The 18291-nt window shown below is 49.7% G+C and overlaps 1 protein-coding gene across 1 annotated transcript in view; it reads left to right on the top strand.

Moving 5' to 3' along the window:
* The window catches only part of RBM20 (RNA binding motif protein 20), a 179965-nt gene that overhangs the window by 144227 nt on the left and 17447 nt on the right, over window positions 1–18291 (top strand). Inside the window, exons 7-10 of the mRNA XM_024555799.4 lie at window positions 412–543; window positions 8640–8719; window positions 10459–11128; window positions 17307–17402. Coding sequence (XP_024411567.4) covers window positions 412–543; window positions 8640–8719; window positions 10459–11128; window positions 17307–17402 — 978 coding nt within the window. The remainder of the gene's footprint in view (window positions 1–411; window positions 544–8639; window positions 8720–10458; window positions 11129–17306; window positions 17403–18291) is intronic.

Raw genomic sequence — 18291 nt, 5'->3', positions numbered from 1 at the left:
TCGTGTTTGGTAACCATGGGGATCAGGAGAGGGGCCATCTTATAATGAGCTCTTTTGGTGGAGTTAATAAATAGGTCTCTTTGAACAGATGGGATCAAAGAGAACTCTTCCTTGTACTGTTTTTTTTTCTTCTTTTTATGGAGGTTTGAAATACATACTTTAAGTGCGCTAGTCTTAAGTGCACAACTCCATTAATTTTTTACATGTGTACACCCGTGTAATTACCACACAGGTTCAGATATGGAACATTGCCAGAACCTCAAAAGGTTTCTCAGGCCCCCTTCCCAGTCAAAACCCCACCCCATCCCGGGGGGACACTGCACTCTAACTTCTTTCACCATTGATTTGTTTTGCCTGTTCTTGAACTTCATATACATGGAATCATACCTTGTACTGAATGTTCTTTCCTAGGCCTTTTTGGAGATGGCTTACACAGAAGCTGCTCAGGCCATGGTCCAGTATTACCAAGAAAAATCTGCTATGATCAATGGTGAGAAGTTGCTCATTCGGATGTCTAAGCGATACAAGGAGTTGCAGCTGAAGGTAAAGCATTCCCTTGTTCATCCAGTCATTCAACAAGCACTAGCCGTGTGTCTCCTCCTGGTCAGGCACTGTCCTAAGTGCTGCCAGGAAGGAGAGGCCAGGAAAGATGAAAAATTACCCATTGCCTTTGAGGAGATCGCATGGGAAGGCAAACCATTATAACTTGGCAAGAAACCTGCTCATTGATAGAAGTATAAAATGCAAAGGGATACTTGAGACAGGATGACTAACTGCCGGGGACCCACAGGCGATTTACAGGGGAGTCTTGAAAGATAAGGACAGAAGGGAAAGGTGGAAGTTCCTTCTCAGAGGTGGAAGTTCCAGGCATAAACCCTGAATGTAACCTCCTTCTCTACCCACACAGGTCTTCAGTAACTTTTTTCCTCCATCACCCTCCTTGTTCTCTTAGTCTCTCCTCCATTCTCTATATCTCTGTCTTCGGCCTCACTGAAATTCTCCTAAGCCGCACATGGCTGAATCGGCCACTGTCAGAACTCGGGGATGAATTCAGATAATTCCAAATAGGGCTTTTGTTTTTATTTTAGTTTGTCCTACATTTTCTTTGTTTCACTGTGAAGTACAACATGCATGCAGAAAAGTGACTAATTGTGCACTACACTGTTTAAAAAGCACTAATGGATGAAATCCCATAAGCCCCATAAAAGCACCACCAAAGTCAAGAAACAGGACATGGAGAGCCCCAGAAGGCCCCCCAAGTCCTTTCTCACACTCAACCCTCCCTCACCACTGGAGACTTTGAGAAGAATCGTTTCCTTCAACGTACAGTTCTACCACCTACCTCTGCCGTCCGTAACGGTATAGTTTAGATTGCTCTGTGTTTGAACTTTGCAGGAAAGGAGTCTGTGTTCTTTCATTCAACATTACGCCTTTCACATTGGGTGTGTCTCTTTCCATTGCTGTATAAACTTCTATTGTATGACTTCAAATTTATTTATCCATGCCTGTGTTGATGGACATTTTGAGTCATTTCCAGTTTTAGGGCGTTAGGGACAATGCTATGGCGTCGTTCTCAAACACGTTATCCTGTGCACATGTACACCAACGCATAACTTGGGGAGTAGAATTGCTGAATCACAGGCATGCATACCCTCCAATTTACTGGATAATAGCAAGCTCTTTTTAAAACTCGTCATCCCACATTTATACTCCTACTAGTAGAATCCGAGAGTTTTCAATGGTGCACGTTCTTGCTGATATTTTGTCTTACCTGACTTTTTAATTTTTGCCCATATCTGGGGAGAGTGCGATGGTTTGCCGTGGTTTTATTTTTTATTCCTGGTTACTCATGGAACTCGAGCACTCTTTCAGATGGCTATTGGCTATTCCATTTGGATCTTCTCTGGTACAAGGTTTCTTTTCAAGGCGTTTGCCCTGCTTTTCTTTTTCGTGCTGCTTTGCGTGGTCTGCAGGAGTCTACTTAACTAGAGCGCGTAACCCTTTTGGATTTATTGTCATTGATGCTATATTTGTGTTTAAATCTACCTTCCTGTTTTGTGCTTTCTACTGTCCCATGTAATAAGGATTTTCCAGGCCACTTCAGCTCACCCCACACTTCCTGGGGTCCATTTTGTTTAAGACCCACGGCCCTCAATCTGCCTTCAAGGTCGACGTCAGAAGACAAAGGCTGGCTGGCTGTTTCTGGCCGGGACAGTGTTCTGACAGGTCTGCATATGTAGACCGGGTACATGTCAACCAGTTGCCAAAGCCCTGATTCTGCTTTGCTTGCAGTCTTGCTTCTGAAGTTCTTTTGCCAACGGTTCTGGCAGAACCTGGCATTATTTTTTCTGACTAATGAAAGCAGGTGACTTTTCTCAGGCAAGTGAAAGAAACCACCCCACTCTCCACCCAGCCAGAGTTCCTATTCTCCTGGATTCTCCCCCGGGGGCTGAAGCTGGATTTGTGTGCTGAATTCCCAGTGGCATTTTGGTCTCCAAATAAAGTGTTGCTGTAATTTCTAATTAAGATTAATAGCAGTACTCAGCTTCTCAAATTAAGGCACTGAGGCGCTGTAGTACCTTACCAGGGGAGGTAGGTAGTTTGGGGTGGTGAATACACCGTGGGTTAAAGAGTCGTATGGTCCAGACTTGCGTTCAGCAAATGTTGTGCCCACTGTGCCCACTGTGGGCGGCAAGTGGGCAGCACCCTGGATGTGGAGGCAGGAAGCTTGTGGAGCTCAGTCTGGTAGGAAGAACAGGCAAACACAGCGCCACCCACACCCTGTGAGCTACACCGGACTGGAGGGTGGGGGTGCCACCCTAGGCTCTACGCCTCCCTGCTTTGCTGAGCTTGGACAAGTTGCTTTACCTCTGAGCCTCAGTTTCCAGGTCAGGAAAGTCCTTTGAGTCCTTTTGTTCTGAGCACTTTTTTCTTACATTGTCTCTTTGAGTCTCACAATCCCCCTCTCCTGTGAGGTGTGTAGGGTGGATAATAACAGTAATCATAACAGTACAACAATAAGAACAAGCGCATGTAGCTTTGATTGAGTCCCGGAACTCTGGGTCAAGCAATGTGCCAAGCACTTTATGTAAATACATTATCTCCTGTAATTCTTCCATCCGTTTTGTCAAACAGGTATTGTTAACCTCACTTTTACAGATGAGGAAACTGAGGCTCATAGAAGTTGGCAACTGGCCCAAGATCATAGTTACTGGAAGAGCCAGGATTAAAACCCAGGACTGTTTTGGTTTTGCACCCTACCTGCATCTCTGTACTGTTATTATGATCTCCATTGTCCACATGAAAAATCAGAGAGAAATGTGGTAATTTGCTACAGTCACCCAGCCAGTACGCAGCAGTAGTGTTCTAACAGAGCTTTTCAAACGGATCTTGTTAAAACTTCTATTCAGTGGGTCTCAGGCAGGGCTGTGATTCTGCATTGCTAACAAGCTCCCACAGTTGCTGATGCAGCTGGTCCTCAGAGCACACTTGGAGCAGCCAGGGTCTAGAACACATTGTTTTCTCACCTTTCGTAAGGGGTTTCAGCTCCCCAAAGCTTTCATACTGCCTCTCTGTGAAGCATCCCAAAGCATGTTTCAACTACATGGCAGTGCATGCATTATGGTCCCCAAGTTGCCATCAGCTAGGATTTTCTCTGCAAGGAACAGAAATTTGTGTCAATTAAGCAAGCATATTGACTAAAGTAAAAAAGAAAAGGAAAGGAAAAAAGGAATGTATTGGCTCATGTGAATAAAAAGTGCAGGAGTAGCCCTGGCTGCGGGTATGCCTAGAGTCAGGGTCCAAGTGATGGTGTTAGGACTTGGCCTCTCTCCACTCTGCTTTCTGCTCCCTTGGCTTTGTTTTGGGGTCTCTCTGGGATGGCCCTGGGCAGCCCCAGGCTCTCTCCTCTAGGTGGCGTGATGGCTTCATTGACTTCAGCAGCTCTGGCTTCTCATCCTCCCGTGACCTTCAATACGAGTGAGCCAGAGTTCTTCCTAGCAGCTCCCACAGAAGTCCCGAGAGTCACTCTGATCATCGGGCTAGCTTAGGACACGTGTCCTTTCCTGAAACAATCTCTGTGGCCAGGGGGTGGCTGTGTGGTGACTGGCGAGGTCCGTGTCACCTGCTGTACCCTCCGAGGCGGGTGGAGAAAGGGAAATGGCTACGGGGGAGGTAGACAGCCAAACCCTGGATCCATCCGTGTGTCTGGGCCAAAGGAGCTACCACGTGGGGTCCGCGGGGGCTTGTAGAGGTGGGGGAAATTTTGACTGGTCTTTCTCCTCTAACCTTAGCTTTTGCTCACCAGGCAAAGTGGAGGGGGAGAAAGAAGAGATCTTAAGGCCCTTTTCATTTCCTGTCTTGAGTGTTCCTCATGCCATAATGCCGTCTCCCTAAATATTCTGTGGTGGGGGTCCACCAGCCCCTTAGCCTCAGAGAGATCTCGGGAATGGTCTGTGCTGCTCTCAGGAAGATGAAATCGGTACACGGTGACTGAGGGTCTCCTCCATGTAAGACTATGTGCTGAGAGGTACAATAAATATGAAACATGGGCTACCTACCTGGAGAGACAAGCTGTTCTTGTGCAAAATTATACAAGATTTAAGCATGAGTGCATAAGTACAGAAGCTTCTAGAAGCTTAGTGACAAAAGGCAGTGTGACTCGGTTGTGTCAAGAAGGGAGAGATTCCCGAGTAGGGCCTTGAAGAATGAGACAAAGGGCCCAGACAGAGAGGGGGCTTCCAGGTGGGGGGAATCGGGTGGGACGAGATGCAGAGCGGGGACAATGCAGTGCTGCTGAAAACAACCCGGGCACCAGGGCAGTGAGGCTCTGACAATCTCAGGGCTCCTCTGGAAGGTCTCAGTGTCTTCCCAGGACATTCGATGCATGTGAAACAGCAGCGGAGGGGTCAGAGGTCAGGAAACCCTCTCGCAGCTCCTTTCATGTTGGTCCAGCACTCGTGGTTTTTCCTCAGCGTTGCCCACCATGCCCTGAGGCTCCTGGTGGGTGCCAGATGGGCCTCATTATCTCACCCTCACAGATGAAGTGAGTGAGTCTCTCACAGACAGCAAGGCTGGGCCCCAGAGGACCCCACCAGCTGGCGGCAGAGCTGTGGGGCTGCTCTTCCTGGGTGGAGCTTTTCAAGCCTTGGGGCCTCCCTCTGAGTGTGCCAGCACTTACCTAGGACCACACGGGGCTTGGCCTCTCACCCTTGTCTTAAATGCAGCAAGATGACTGTGACCACTGAGCACTGTGACCATGAGCACTGTGGACAGTCCCCTGGGGAGTTGTTGAGCTGCATCACTGTAATCACAGAAGGGATGGAAAAGATACTGTGTCTGGGATTTGCTTCAAAATACTCTCTGGGGGGCGGGGATGAGAGTGGGAGTGTGGGTGAAACAAGAGTGGTCATAATCCTTGATGATGGAAATGGATTCGTGGGGGTTCACTATACTATTCCCCCGACTTTTGTGTGTATTTGAAATGTTCTGCAATAAAAAGGTACCCAGAACATCCGTGTAGACCTGCTCCGTTCTCTCCCATTTACACATTTCTGTGGTGATGGCAGCTTTGTTTTACTTGCCCCCTTTGCACCTTTAACCACAGGAGGATGAGGCCAGGCATGGAGAGGAAGGTTGAGGACTTCCTTAGGGCTGTGAGAAGTTGATTCTGTTATTTGAAAGTCTTTGGCCACTTTTGTCCCTTTCTCAGATCTGTGGGCCAGAGAATGCCAACAATTTGGAATTATGACTTAAAATAGAGCAACTGGCCACTAGTGTTCAGGGTGGGGGGGTCACGATGCCAGTGGCCAGCAGCCCTGGCATACAGCCTTTGCAGATCATCCTGTTCTTTCTCTGCTGCCCCATCCCTGCATCTCTCCTACTATTCCTCTTGGAACAGTTATCAGGGAGCACCAGCTCCATGCGAGGCTGTGCCGGTGCCCACTGTGGAGAGACCAATGCCCTCCCAATGCCTTCCCTCCCTCGGAATGTGGGACCTGAAGAGGAGTAACCTCAGAGGGCACTGGGCCAACAGTGGCCTCAGGAGGATGCTCTGTGGTAGGGAAAATAAGGGCAGGGAAATAGTTAAGCCAAGAAGAGGCTCTTCCAGCCGCCAAAGACCTCCAGGTGCATCTCTTTGACCACCAGGGGCCTGCATGGGTCACTAGAGGATGTTTTCATCTGTGGTGCCTGGTTGGCTGGCTCTCTCCCTCATCAGGTGGCACCCCAGAGATGAAGGGCACAGTTTCTCTCACCCTAGGCTTTCCTGCACCTGGGCTGGAAGGAATGGTCACGAAGATTTGAGGTTGCAGAAGATCAGAAGAAATGTATGGAGGGCCTTGGAGACTCCTTTTGCTACAGAAAGTCCCCCGCCAACCCCTCTCAGGGAATTCGTATGTTCTGAAAAGTGGCCGTGGTCCCTTTAACCCAGCTTGAGGGGCACATTCTTTAGTCTTTGCTGCTTCTAGCTCAGCAGTGTGAGCCATTGCTGAGGGATGCAGGATGTGGCTGGCCTGGTGACAGCAGATCCGTGACTCGCCCCTGCCCCTGGTCCTGACGGCTCCTGCCAGCTTTCCCGAGCAACGTTTGCTCGGGGGTCGGCCTGTGGGGAGGCAGTGCTGCCGCAGGTCTTCCAGGGACCAGCCATCCCAGGCTGGCCTTTCCCATGATGATGCAGTAGGCAGCTCCCATTTTGTGTCCTCAGGTGGGCAGGCAACAAGAAGACCTCCAGATGAACCTCCTCATTCTACCCCCGGGTAGTGACAGACAAACCTGGTGGAAAGACAGGTGGTCTTGGGTGGGGTGGGAGGAGGCATCCTGGGAGGCAGCCTTTTCCTTGGCCCTGACCCACAGCCTCAGTTTCTTTCCTCAGTTGGCCGTGGGTCTCTGCTTGTAGTCCATGTTAAGCCGATGAGGGGGTAGCTGACAGTGCAAGCCTGGGTGGTCTGGTGACTTATAGGTGACACTTTCACATGCTCATAGAGAGTCAACCCTTATAGTTGCGATCAGATGCAAGGAACCATTTGCCGAAACTCTGAGGCCTTTTTTCAGGTAGGTATCCTGGCCAGCGCTGAGTTCCCGGGCCTCTTCTTGAGCAGAGCTCTTCTGGCTTCTTAACCTCCTCCTCCTCAACCTCAGGGGGAGGCATCCCCATTTTCTCTTTGTCATTCTTTCCTTTTGCATTTCCCACAGACAAGAGATCCGTCCCTGGCTTGCACATTTTATGTCCCTTCCCTATGTTCCAGCCCTGACCTCTCTCCCTGAAACCACAGGCAACTAACTGCTCCTTCATTCTCTCCCTGACTTATGTTTTCCTAGCCCAACCCTCCGTCTTGGCGCTGACACAGGTAGAATTCTCAGAGGGCACAGAGAGTTCTAGTCCCGCTGGTCACGTGGCTCACTGCAAGGCTCTGGCCTTGGTTCTTCCATCTGTAAAAGGAGATGTGTGATGATACCTCACATTTGTGTAGTTCTGAGATGTCACAATTCTTTGTAAACTATATAGAAAAAAATGGAGGATAAAAACAGCCATGGATTAAATTTCGTAATAAAATTCTTCATCAACAGTTGACATAGCAGACCAAGGTTGTTTTTTTTTTTTTTTTGATTTATTGAGATGTAATTACACAGCATAAAATTCACCCTGCTCTGTACATTTTAATGGAATAGATGGATCCTGTGTAGACTTTTGGAAGATGCTCTCGCCTTTATTTTGTGCCCATGAATTTAATTTTTTTTCGTTGTTTATTTCTTATTGTTTTGTTATTATTTTCCATTCTGGGTTCAGGAAAGGGCTTTGGTTGTGATTTGGGGAATGGGGTTGGTTCTGTTCCGGCACAGCCACCAAATAGTGATTTCTGGAATGGGTGGGGCCTTTGGGTGCCTGACATCCTCCGCTGTGAACCATGGCTCACAGCCTGTGCTGCCCACCCACCCCGCAGATGAACGCTGAGTACCAGATGAACCCCGTGGAGGAACATGATGGAGTAAGGGCTGCATGGGTCATGGGAAGGATCTTGCATTTGAAATGCCTATTGTCAAGTCCGAATTCTCTAAGGATCTCTATGACCTTGAGTGTGTTCCTTAACCCAGCACAACTCCAGGAGTCACCGTCTACATGGAACACAGTGTGACTGGTGACCCTGGCCTTGTGCAAAGCAGAACTCTGCCTCAGTCCCTCCAGCTCTCAGTTTTCACATGTGTAAAATGTAGAGGCTACATGCAAGGATCTTCAGGTCTCTTTCCAAGTTATAATGCCTGCCTGCCCTCCTTCCTTCCTCTCTCTCTCTCTTCTTCCCTTTCCCTCTTTCTTCCTTTTACATCTCAGATATTTCCTTTTGTTCAGGAAGAGGTGGGAGGCAGGTGTGAACAAATGCTGCTTTTCCCCAGCACATGCATGGTGAGCACCAGGCTCCTTCCTTCCCCAGCTGAATGGACACCCTGCCCCTGGAACACTCAGCCCACCACCATTCAGCCTTATGCTCATAATCCTTATCCCCTGGGTTAAACTTTCTTCTTCCCCTAAAAAGGCACGTTTTCCCCATTGGTAGACTGGACAATGAGCCCAAGCCCTAGCTACTTCCCTCCAGTATTTGCAAGGCTGTCTCTGGTCTGATGGTGACCTCTCTCACTTTGTCTAGAAACCTGGGAAAAACGTGGCGGCCATCATCCAGGACATTCATTCCCAGAGGGAGAGGGACATGTTCCGGGAAGCAGACAGGTGAGGCCCCCGCCCCAGATCTCAGGGCATAGGCTGGGCAGTTGGAACATTCTCCTCTCTCTCATTCTGGAGGGTTTTTGATTCACACTGTGCCCCGCCCTTGCCCCCCGCCCTGTCCATCAGCCTTTCTGGTTGCCACCTTTCCATGTGCCTGCTGAAACACAACAGTCCAGTCAGATGTGCTGCTCAGGTTAAACCTCACTCAGGAAAATGGAAGATGCTAAGCTTCCTCTCAGCTGCTCCTTCTTTGTTAGAAAGGAGTGTAGGAGAGGATCTATTGATAATTGGCTCTTAGGGGCAAGTCTATACTTTGCTAAACCAGCCTGAAATCATGTGTGTGTGTATGTGCATGTTCTATTTAGACCCAGCTCCTGATGTTTCATGGCTAAATGTAGGTGTAGGAACAGGAATGGAAATGCTCTCCCCAAAAGCAGTTACTTGGCCAGTCGCTGTGAACACTGAATGCATTCAGTTTTTTAACTGAAGCTGTGACCACACCAAACTGGCTACAAGTTTGCCACTGTCACTGCCCTCCAAAGACAGTCCCTGTGGAGAGCCAAGGTGGAGAACAGCAGGAGTGGGCCGCTGGCCTGCTTGTCTTGGGATTCTTACCCAGGCCTGCCACAGGTGGAGCTCTGACATCACCGCCAGGCGCTGAGCCCAGGCTGTTGCCCTGTGATGGTTAAGGCCACCAGGTCCTAGGGGGGCTGCCTGGCCCTAGGGGGGCCGTATCTCTGTGTCCCCTGGTCAGTGAGGGCTGCATGGTTTTCCTGGGTTTGGGAACCAAATGAAAATTGCCCATCCTTTTAGAATATTGGGTATGTGACTCAGTTTACCTGCTAAATAACTAAACAACTTTCACAGCATGGGGGGGTGCAGATATTATTTTTGTATGTAGCTGTTTAGGTTTGGGATTTTTGTTTCTTTGGGTTTTTTTAAACCATGATTATTTGTCTTTAAAAAAGCGTGTAAAGCCACCCTGTGCCTCCTGCAGTTCCGTGGCGGGAGGCTGGGGGTGGGGCGAATTTGGAGATCTTGCTTGGAACTTGAGGCAGGTCCTTGCGGTCCTTTTCTGGGTTTTAGTTTCTTCATCTAAGAACTATCAGGCCAGTTCTCTAAGGTCTCTTCCAACCCCAAAATGCCTTCCTAGTTCTTTGTTTTTGGATTCTCTGAGCCCGCCTTCCCTTCCTCAACTCCCCCCACCTCCAGCAGTTAGCCCAGGATCTGAACAAACTGAGAAGAGAAATAAGGAAACCAGAGGCCAAGAGGTTACCCACATACTGATAGAGGCAGAGGTCGGGGAGTGGCTTCACTATTGTAGCCAAGAGGCCAGCTCATTGAACCTGAGGGCTAGGCAGCCTTGCCCACCAGGCTGGAGCAGGGCCACCCTGCCCGCATCCCCACTTGCACACCCCCAGGAGAGCTGAGCTCACTTCCAAGAGGAAGAAAGACAGGGCTGAGCCACACCAGCCCGATTACTCATTGCAGTTCCAGGAGCAGGGTGAATACAGGGGCAGAGCAGCCAGGACTGTGCTTGGGGAAAACCCCTGCTCCTGGCCGCCAGGCAGGAGGAAAGCTTTCTCCTGGGCTGCAGTCTGTGCGGCTGCACAGCAGTGGTGAAGAGTGCCCGGGTGATGGCGTTATGGGTGGTGCTTCTATGGAGAGACTGGGGATACCTGGGCACGGGGCTGCAGAGGTGCAGACTCTAAAACCCACTCCTCTCCTTTGCTTCTTCACAGATATGGCCCCGAAAGGCCACGGTCTCGCAGTCCCGTGAGCCGGTCACTGTCCCCGAGGTGCCACACTCCAAGCTTCACCTCCTGCAGCTCCTCCCACAGTTCTCTGGGCCCCTCGAGGGTTGACTGGGGCAATGGCCGGGACTCCTGGGAGCACTCTCCCTACACCAGGAGAGAGGAAGATAGAGACCCGGCCCCCTGGAGGGAGAACGGGGAGGACAAGAGGGACAAGACAGACACGTGGGCACATGATCGCAAACACTACCCTAGGCAACTTGACAAAGCTGAGTTAGAGGAGCGACTCGAAGGAGTGAGGGGCCACCGAGAAAAGCACCCGAGATCCGGGTCCCCCAATCCTCTCCACTCTGCGTCAGGCTACAAAAGTCGAGAAGATGGCTACTACCGAAAGGAGCCCAAAGGCAAATCGGACAAGTATCTAAAGCAGCAGCAGGATGCCCCTGGGAGGTCCAAGAGGAAAGAGGAGGCCAGGCTGCGGGAAAGCAGACACCCCCACCACGACAGCGAGGGCAAGGAAGACGAGCTGGAGCCAAAGGTCACCAGGGGCCCTGAGAACACCAAGTCTAAGCAGAGTGAGAAAAACAGAACCAAGAGACCTGACAAAGACCAAGAAGGAGCTGATGACAGAAAAGAAAGCAGAATGGCAGAGAATGAGGTAATGACATAATCTTCTCCCCAGGTAAGGAGAGGCAGGTCCCAAGGGATAATTATGTTAACATAATGACAATGAACATCTACTGAATGAGTGAAACACTTAGTGAATGTTTACTCTGTGCCAGACGCTGTGTTAAACACTTTTTCTCAGTCAAGTCATTTAATCCTCACAGCAACCCTATGAGGTAATCATACCACGAATGTAATTATTACCGTAGGTGAGGAGATGGAGGCACAGGGAGCTTAAGTTAGTTGCCCAAGGACAGACAGCCGGGGAATGGCAGAGCTGGCACTGCACCTGGATGGTCCAGCTCCAGAGGCGCTAGCACCCTGACGTCTTTGCTGGAAGTGAGGGAGGGATGTGATGCAAAGGTCTTCTGTGTTCCTGTTTGTCCAGGGCGGAGTGCCTCCAGGTGTTTGCACCTCCAGACTCTGCCAAGGCAGATGAGATCTTTGGTCTGCTGTCTTCTCTCCTGCCAAAAGCATCTACCAATCCTGGGCCTTTGATGGGAGGCGGTAGAGGAGAAGCAGCCACCACCCACTAAATTACACCGAGTGCCCAGGGCGTGGGGTGTTTCTCTAGGCACTGTCCACAGTGCTTTACTTCCACTGTCATAAAAATGCTCTGCAGTTGGCTGGCATCTGTCACTGAAGCCTCTGGAAGGGCTTATAACCTGCTGCGTGACTTCAGTTCACACAGCGGGTCACCAGGAAAACTTGGGGTGTGTACCAGGTTCATAGTCTAACTTGGCTTACACTTTCTTCTTGCCAGAACCACCTTTGTTTAAGTAGGAGGGGAATAGTGGAGGTTAGGGGGTCTACACAGAGAACCCAGTTTTTAAAATCCTACAGGCATGTCTCCTAGACTGACCCAGGTGTTGGTGACCATATTAAGTCTGAATAAGGAGCCCAATTCTCAGCTCCATGAACACTGAAGAGCCACACTTTTGGCCGGTATTTTAGCATGCCACCTTGCCGGGTAGTGTGCTAGGCACAGGGAGGTCCAGGAGGAATAGGACACAGTCCGTGTTATGGCAGAGACCAAGGTGTAACGGTGGAAGCAGATTACAGTTTACATCCAGGGACTCCCATGCTGGAGCAGAGGCGTGGGGGAGCTGCTCTGCAGGCAGCTGGCTCTGTGCAGAGAAGGAGACATTTGAGCTGAGCATTGCGAGTGGGGGAAAAAATACAGTTTGGGATGTAGCAAGGGCAAAAGGCAAAAAGATAGACTGGCTGGAAAAACCCAGAGATACTCAGCATGACTGCACCTTTGGGGCGTATTAAAGGATCACGTTTTTCAAAAGTAAAATCTTGGCTCTCGTGCAAACAGAAAGTAGATGCATGTCAAAGATGCTATTTAACTCATTAATGAATGAGGGAACTGTGAGATGTAAAAGCCAGTTCAAAGGAAAATCTAAAAATCGGTCGACATGTAGAGGCAATCATGTAGAACACGGACAGGAATTTGCCAACAGAGGCAAACCTGACCTCTCTCATAGGGAACCTGGGACCAGATAAAATTGCGGCTCCTCCAGATAAAATTCCTCTGGACAAGAATCATTTGCTGGACTCTCAGTTATCTGCAGTTTACAGAGTTGTAAAACAGCTCAGTTCAAGTTAAGGTACAGACTCCAGTGGAACCAGACACCCTGAAGGGTGTGCTGGTGAACTGCCCAGCATTCCATTGAAAGCACACCCACTGATGTTTTTGCCCATCTCAAAGTGTACCACTTTTTTTTCCTGGCTGGCCTAGCAGGAGGAAGGTCAGGAGATAAGACTAGGGGATGGGTAGGGGGGATGTGAAGGACCTCCTGTATCGACCTGAGAACTTGGACTGGATCGTGAGGACATGTGAATGAGTGGATGTTTTTGTGAAGAGGGTATAGTCCTCCCTCAGTGTCCCTGGTTCCATGAACCCTGCGTATACTACAATCTGAGGATGAGCAAATCCCTTATAGAAGATGGTGCAATATTTTTGTATAACCTATACACATCCTTCCATATACTTCAAAGCATCTCTAGATTACTTATATAATACCTAACATAGTGTTAATGCTATGTAAGTAGTCGTTATGCTGTATTCTTTGGGGAATGACAAGAAAAGGAAGTCTGTACATGTTCAGTAAAGACGCAACTATGTAGTACATGTCAACAACAATGTAACTTTAGTTTTGAGACTTTCTATCCGAGGTTGGTAAGTCTGCAGATGAGGAACCTGCAGGCACAGAGGGCCAACTATATATGCTTGGAGATGTCCAAGGTGCTAGTGATTGGTTAGTGACTCGAGGAAAGACACGGGGTGGAGAGCAAGGGCTCACACTGCCGGTCTAGCACCACCTGTCCCCACAGCAGAGGGGTGGAGCTGCCCCTTCACACTCCTACCCACGCGTCTGAGACTCCTCCTTGGTAACCTCGTTTCTCCTGCTGTTTATTCACCCTCCGCTGGTTTGCACCACCCTTGCCCATTTAAGGGGACATGAATTGTAGGTCACCCTGAGAGCCCCTGATGCAAAATTGATTCCCAGAAAGCCTCATGAATTTTCCCACCAGTTTGTCCCTTTCATTGGTTCTGTCTCTCACAGCCTTAGAGTGGGGTCAGCAGGGACTAGTTGGGGGCCCCCAGAAATTGATTCTGTGGGTTTGAAGCCAGGGAGCCCACCACCCTTTGGTGGAATAACAGCAGAACAAAGAGCTTTCCTCCCTGATCTCAGACTCTGTATTGTGATCTTAGAACAACCCAGATTCCCACAGGGCTTCCCAGGACTCAGATAACAGACAGAAGGGATGAGACTTGGGGAACAAAGGCAACAGGGCTGAGGACAGTGTCCTTGTCTGTCTTCTAATATGCCAGGCACCTCCCACCATCGGGCCCTGCCCAGGAACCCCACCCACAAGTCCATGTGGGTCCCACCTCCCCTCCTCCGTCTTCGGTCATTGTCACATTCTCCAAAAGTTTATCTTGGCCACTACACACAATCACGATGACACATTTCTGTTTCTTCCCGGCTTCCCTTTCCTTGGTAGCAGCTCTCTCCTTCTAACCTATCCCCTAATGTCTTTATTTATTTTTTAACATCTATCCACCACCCCCACCCACATTGTGACTTCCACAAGGGCGGGAATTCTTGTCTGCTGTGCTCACTGCTATGTTCCTAGTCCCTAGATTAGCCTGGGCATTCATTACACACTTTGTTGAAGAAATGAATGACCAAACCCAGACTCTGGAGCAAAGGCCTGGCTTCTGAGAACCAGGTCACACCCTGTTCTTCTCTCCCTCAGTTTTCTTGGTTGGGAAATGGGTGTGATCACAAGGCTATTGTAGGACTTTAACGAGCTTGTGCTTGTTAGAAACCTTCTGGGATCTCTGGAGAAAGGGCCCGCTCTGGAGAAGCTGGTGCCAGGGCTACTCAGTGTTTGTGGGTGGCCAGGTCCACACCTAAGAGCCACCCCTGACCACAAGACCACAGGAGGGAGGGAGGAAATGAAGTCACTGACATGGGAGAATGTGGGAAAGAAGCACTCCTCCACCTTACTGGAAGGGGGATCAAGGGTTACAGACCCAGATGCCTAGAGGAGAGAAGCCAGGCAGGTGACACAGACCAGGTCACATGGGTGAAGCCAGAAGGAGAAAAGGGGCCACAGCAGATGGAGGAGGAGTAGCCTATCTGTTGGGAGCAGACAGCCATTCCTCTGCTCTATTCTGTGCCTTCCATCCAGGAATGCATGCCCTGGGCTGTTAGGTCTCCCATTCCTTAGAGCAAGACCAAAGTCCAGGTATCTGTTGAAGTTTCTCCCATTTTAGAAGCTGTGTAAACCAAAACATGTCATGGGACAGAGGGAGCCCAGAGGTCCCCAAAGTGCAGCTGCCAGTATAAACCATCTATAGGAGGGAGAAATAGAAAACCACTTATTCTCAGTTCAGAGCCCAGACAGAGACCCAAGCACACTGGGAGGCAGGTGCAAACTTGTTATTCATGCCCCCCTGTCCTACCACTTTCCATTCTTTTATGAGGACTCTTTTATGACCGATACCCGTGAAGCACCTGGCACTAAGGCTAGTTGAGAGTGAAGCTGAAATGACCCCCGATCTCATGGGGCTCATGGTCTAGTGGAAAGACATACTAATCCAATAATTCCTCAAGTGAGTATGAGAGTGTGAGCGTTAAGTGCTAAGGAGGAGATGGGGGCATACACAGCGGTCAGTGCCTGTAACCAATCAGAAGCTTCCTTAGGTGAGGATGTGACTACTGAGGTTTGAAGGAATAGTGGGTATTTACTGGGTGAAAAGGAAGAAGAGCAGAGAGAGGAAGCAGCATGTGCAAAGGTCCAGTGGCTGGAGGCCAGTGTTGTTGGAGCAACACTGGGTTAGAAGGGTGGGAGGCGAGGCTGATTTTTCAGCAGTGGTCACATCACACCAGGCCTTAGAGGCAGGTTAAGGATTTTTGTTTATCCTAAGTGCAAGGGGAGGCAAATGAAATGTTTAAGCTAGAAGGTGCAGTGAGGGCATGGTGGCTTTTGCATTTTGAGTACTAGAGCAGAAGGTGCAGACCAATTAGGAGGTGGCTTATGGTGGCCATAGCCCTAGGGCAACAGAGCCCTACTTGCAATAGCCGGGACCTAGAATCTTGGTCCCTGAGCTGATGCAGGCAGTGGGGTGCATTGGTAGCATTTGTCTGTTTCCCTTAAGCTGCTGCTGTCACCTACAAGTGGTCCCAGGGCCACAGCTCTGTTTCCTGTGCCTGCAGGAGGAAGAGCAGGGGTCTGCCTGGTAGGGGGCTTCTGGCCCAGCCAGGCTGTCCCTCCATCTCCCAGCTTGAACTGGAGAGGCTCCCTTTACCATGTTGACTTAGGAGTGTGGCTGCAGTAACTGCTTGGGAAGGATGTGGGTTATGTATTTTGACAAGGGGAGGTCACAGATAATTTATTCGGGGAGATAAAAATAAAGGAAATTGGCCCCCCTATTGGTAGGAGCTGTGGATTCTGATGGCTGAAAAGGCATCTGGAGCTGCTGTGCCCTTAGGTTAGCTCAGAAGACTTGAGCAGGGATGTGGGTGGGGTATTGTGCTCCAAACACTGGAAAGAGTAAGGACTTGAGGATTTCCACTGTCTTCCCCTGCCCGGTAGTGACTGGTTAAACCAGTCAGCCCTGAGCTCCTGCCCCAGCTGGCTCCTCTCAGCTCAGGAGGGGTGTGTCTGCTCTTAAGAAATCAGAAGTACAGTAACTTACTTTAAGCCAGCCTCAGCCCAAAATGTTGAGAAAATGCACTTTGCCCCTGGAAACCCCAGGAATAGTCATGGATTTGGTGGCCAAAATTTAAATCATGGGAGAATATCCTCCCAAAACTGAAACAGGAGTTACAAAACCTTTTCCACAAAACACCAGATAGTAAATATTTTAGGCTATGTGGGCCAAGGAGCGAAATTGAGGATATTATGTAGGTACTTAAATAATCATTTAAAATGCAACTATTTAAAAATGCAAAAAGCATTGTTAGTTCACAGACCACAGAAAAAGGCGTTGGTCAGATTCGGTTCGAGAACTATAGTTTGCTGAGCCCTGTTTTAAAGGCCGATGAGAGACCCTGATTCTCAACCCAGACATTGGCTTTCAATTATTCAGTTTCCCTGACATGAGCATTATTACGAGGGACATCATTGGAGGGAAGGGATGGCCAGCTGTGGCTGTAGCTCTAGGACAGAGATGGGGCACAAGAGAGGTGCGAGGGGCACTGGTGGGTGACGACCCCCATAAGTGGCCTGGGTATGATATTTATGGCCAGGACAAATCTGCTGGGGAGATGCATTACGATGGCTGTTAACCCCATGGCCAATTCCCCCTCGCCCCCTCCACTGTCGACAGGTTTCGCAGTGGCAAAAAGTACCCATTTGGCCAGGTGTTTCTGACCTCCTAAAGGTATCAGTCCAGCCATTAAGACGTTTCTGGGCCTCCATTTGTCTGTGTGACCTTGAATGAGCTACTTAACCTCTCTGAGCCTCAGTTTCCTCATCTGTAAAATGAGGAAGATAACAGCACCTGCCTCTGAGAGGTTTTGTGAGGATAAAAGAAATGTACGTGCAACACCCCCGACAACTGTTAGCTGTGCTCACCACCTTGGCGTTCCTTTTCTCTGTGCCACTGCTGACTGTTGATTGATCTGTTCTGTGCTTCCTTTGGCAAGGCCGGAAAAGAGGGCATGGAAGAAAACAGCCCATCGGTGGGCAGGCAGGAGAAAGAAACAGAGTCCTCTGATCCAGAAAACACAACAACAAAGAAGGTAAAATTGGTCCCAGACACCGATGGTATAGCCCCGTCTGCACAACGAGCCACTAGGGACCAAGTTACAGGAGTCCCTGTCCTGTCCCAGGATGCTTGGGTGCCTGCCGTGTGGGGTATGTTCGAGACCCCACCAGTGGCTCTGTGAATGAGGAACAGCTCTTCCAGGGCCCTCTGTGTAGTCCTGACGGGGAGATGTCGACACATGCCCGGGCCCTGCTGTACTCCCCAGCAAGTGGGCTGTGCTCTCAAGAGGAAACATGTGCCCAAAAAAGACTCGGGCTTCAGAGCCAGGCTCCCGAAATAGGCCAGTCCTTTGGGAGGGGCTGGGACAGGAAGGGGGGCTTTGGGTACTCCATCTGGAGCCCTGACCTCAGCAGGCCCAGACTCTGGGATTAACAAGACATCTCCTCTGCTTGTAAAGATTATTTTACATAACTAAAATGAAAAACCCAGCGACAGTGCTGGGGCTGCCACAGCCCAAAGAAATGTCCTTGGAATGTGACCAGCTTCGTGCCTTATGGGTCAGGAGAGGCGGAGAGATGGGTATCACTGGCCGGGAAGCTGATCTCCTAAATCTGCCTGCTGGGCCTGTAGGTTGCTGGGGACACCGGGGAAAGTGTCAGGAGGGGCCTACTATGAGCCAGGCTGTGCAAGTTGCACCCTTGCTGGGAGAGGGTGTTTGGGGGAGTTTTATGGGGGACTTTGCTGCAGTTCCATTTAGTGATGCTTTACCTGCCAGGGAATAGCTCCAATACTTACAGTTTGTAACTTAATCATGTACTCATTCATTCAAAAACTACTTAGTGAGTTCCTATGTACCAGCAGTTGAAATTCTTTGTGCCGTGTTGAAGATGGTAGATTAAGCATTAAGGGCTTATTCCACATCC

This window comes from Desmodus rotundus, chromosome 4 (genome assembly GCF_022682495.2).
Source record: "Desmodus rotundus isolate HL8 chromosome 4, HLdesRot8A.1, whole genome shotgun sequence".
Classification (NCBI taxonomy): domain Eukaryota; kingdom Metazoa; phylum Chordata; class Mammalia; order Chiroptera; family Phyllostomidae; genus Desmodus; species Desmodus rotundus.
Note: the sequence above shows the minus strand (reverse complement) of the source record. Positions and strands in the feature narration are given on the sequence as shown.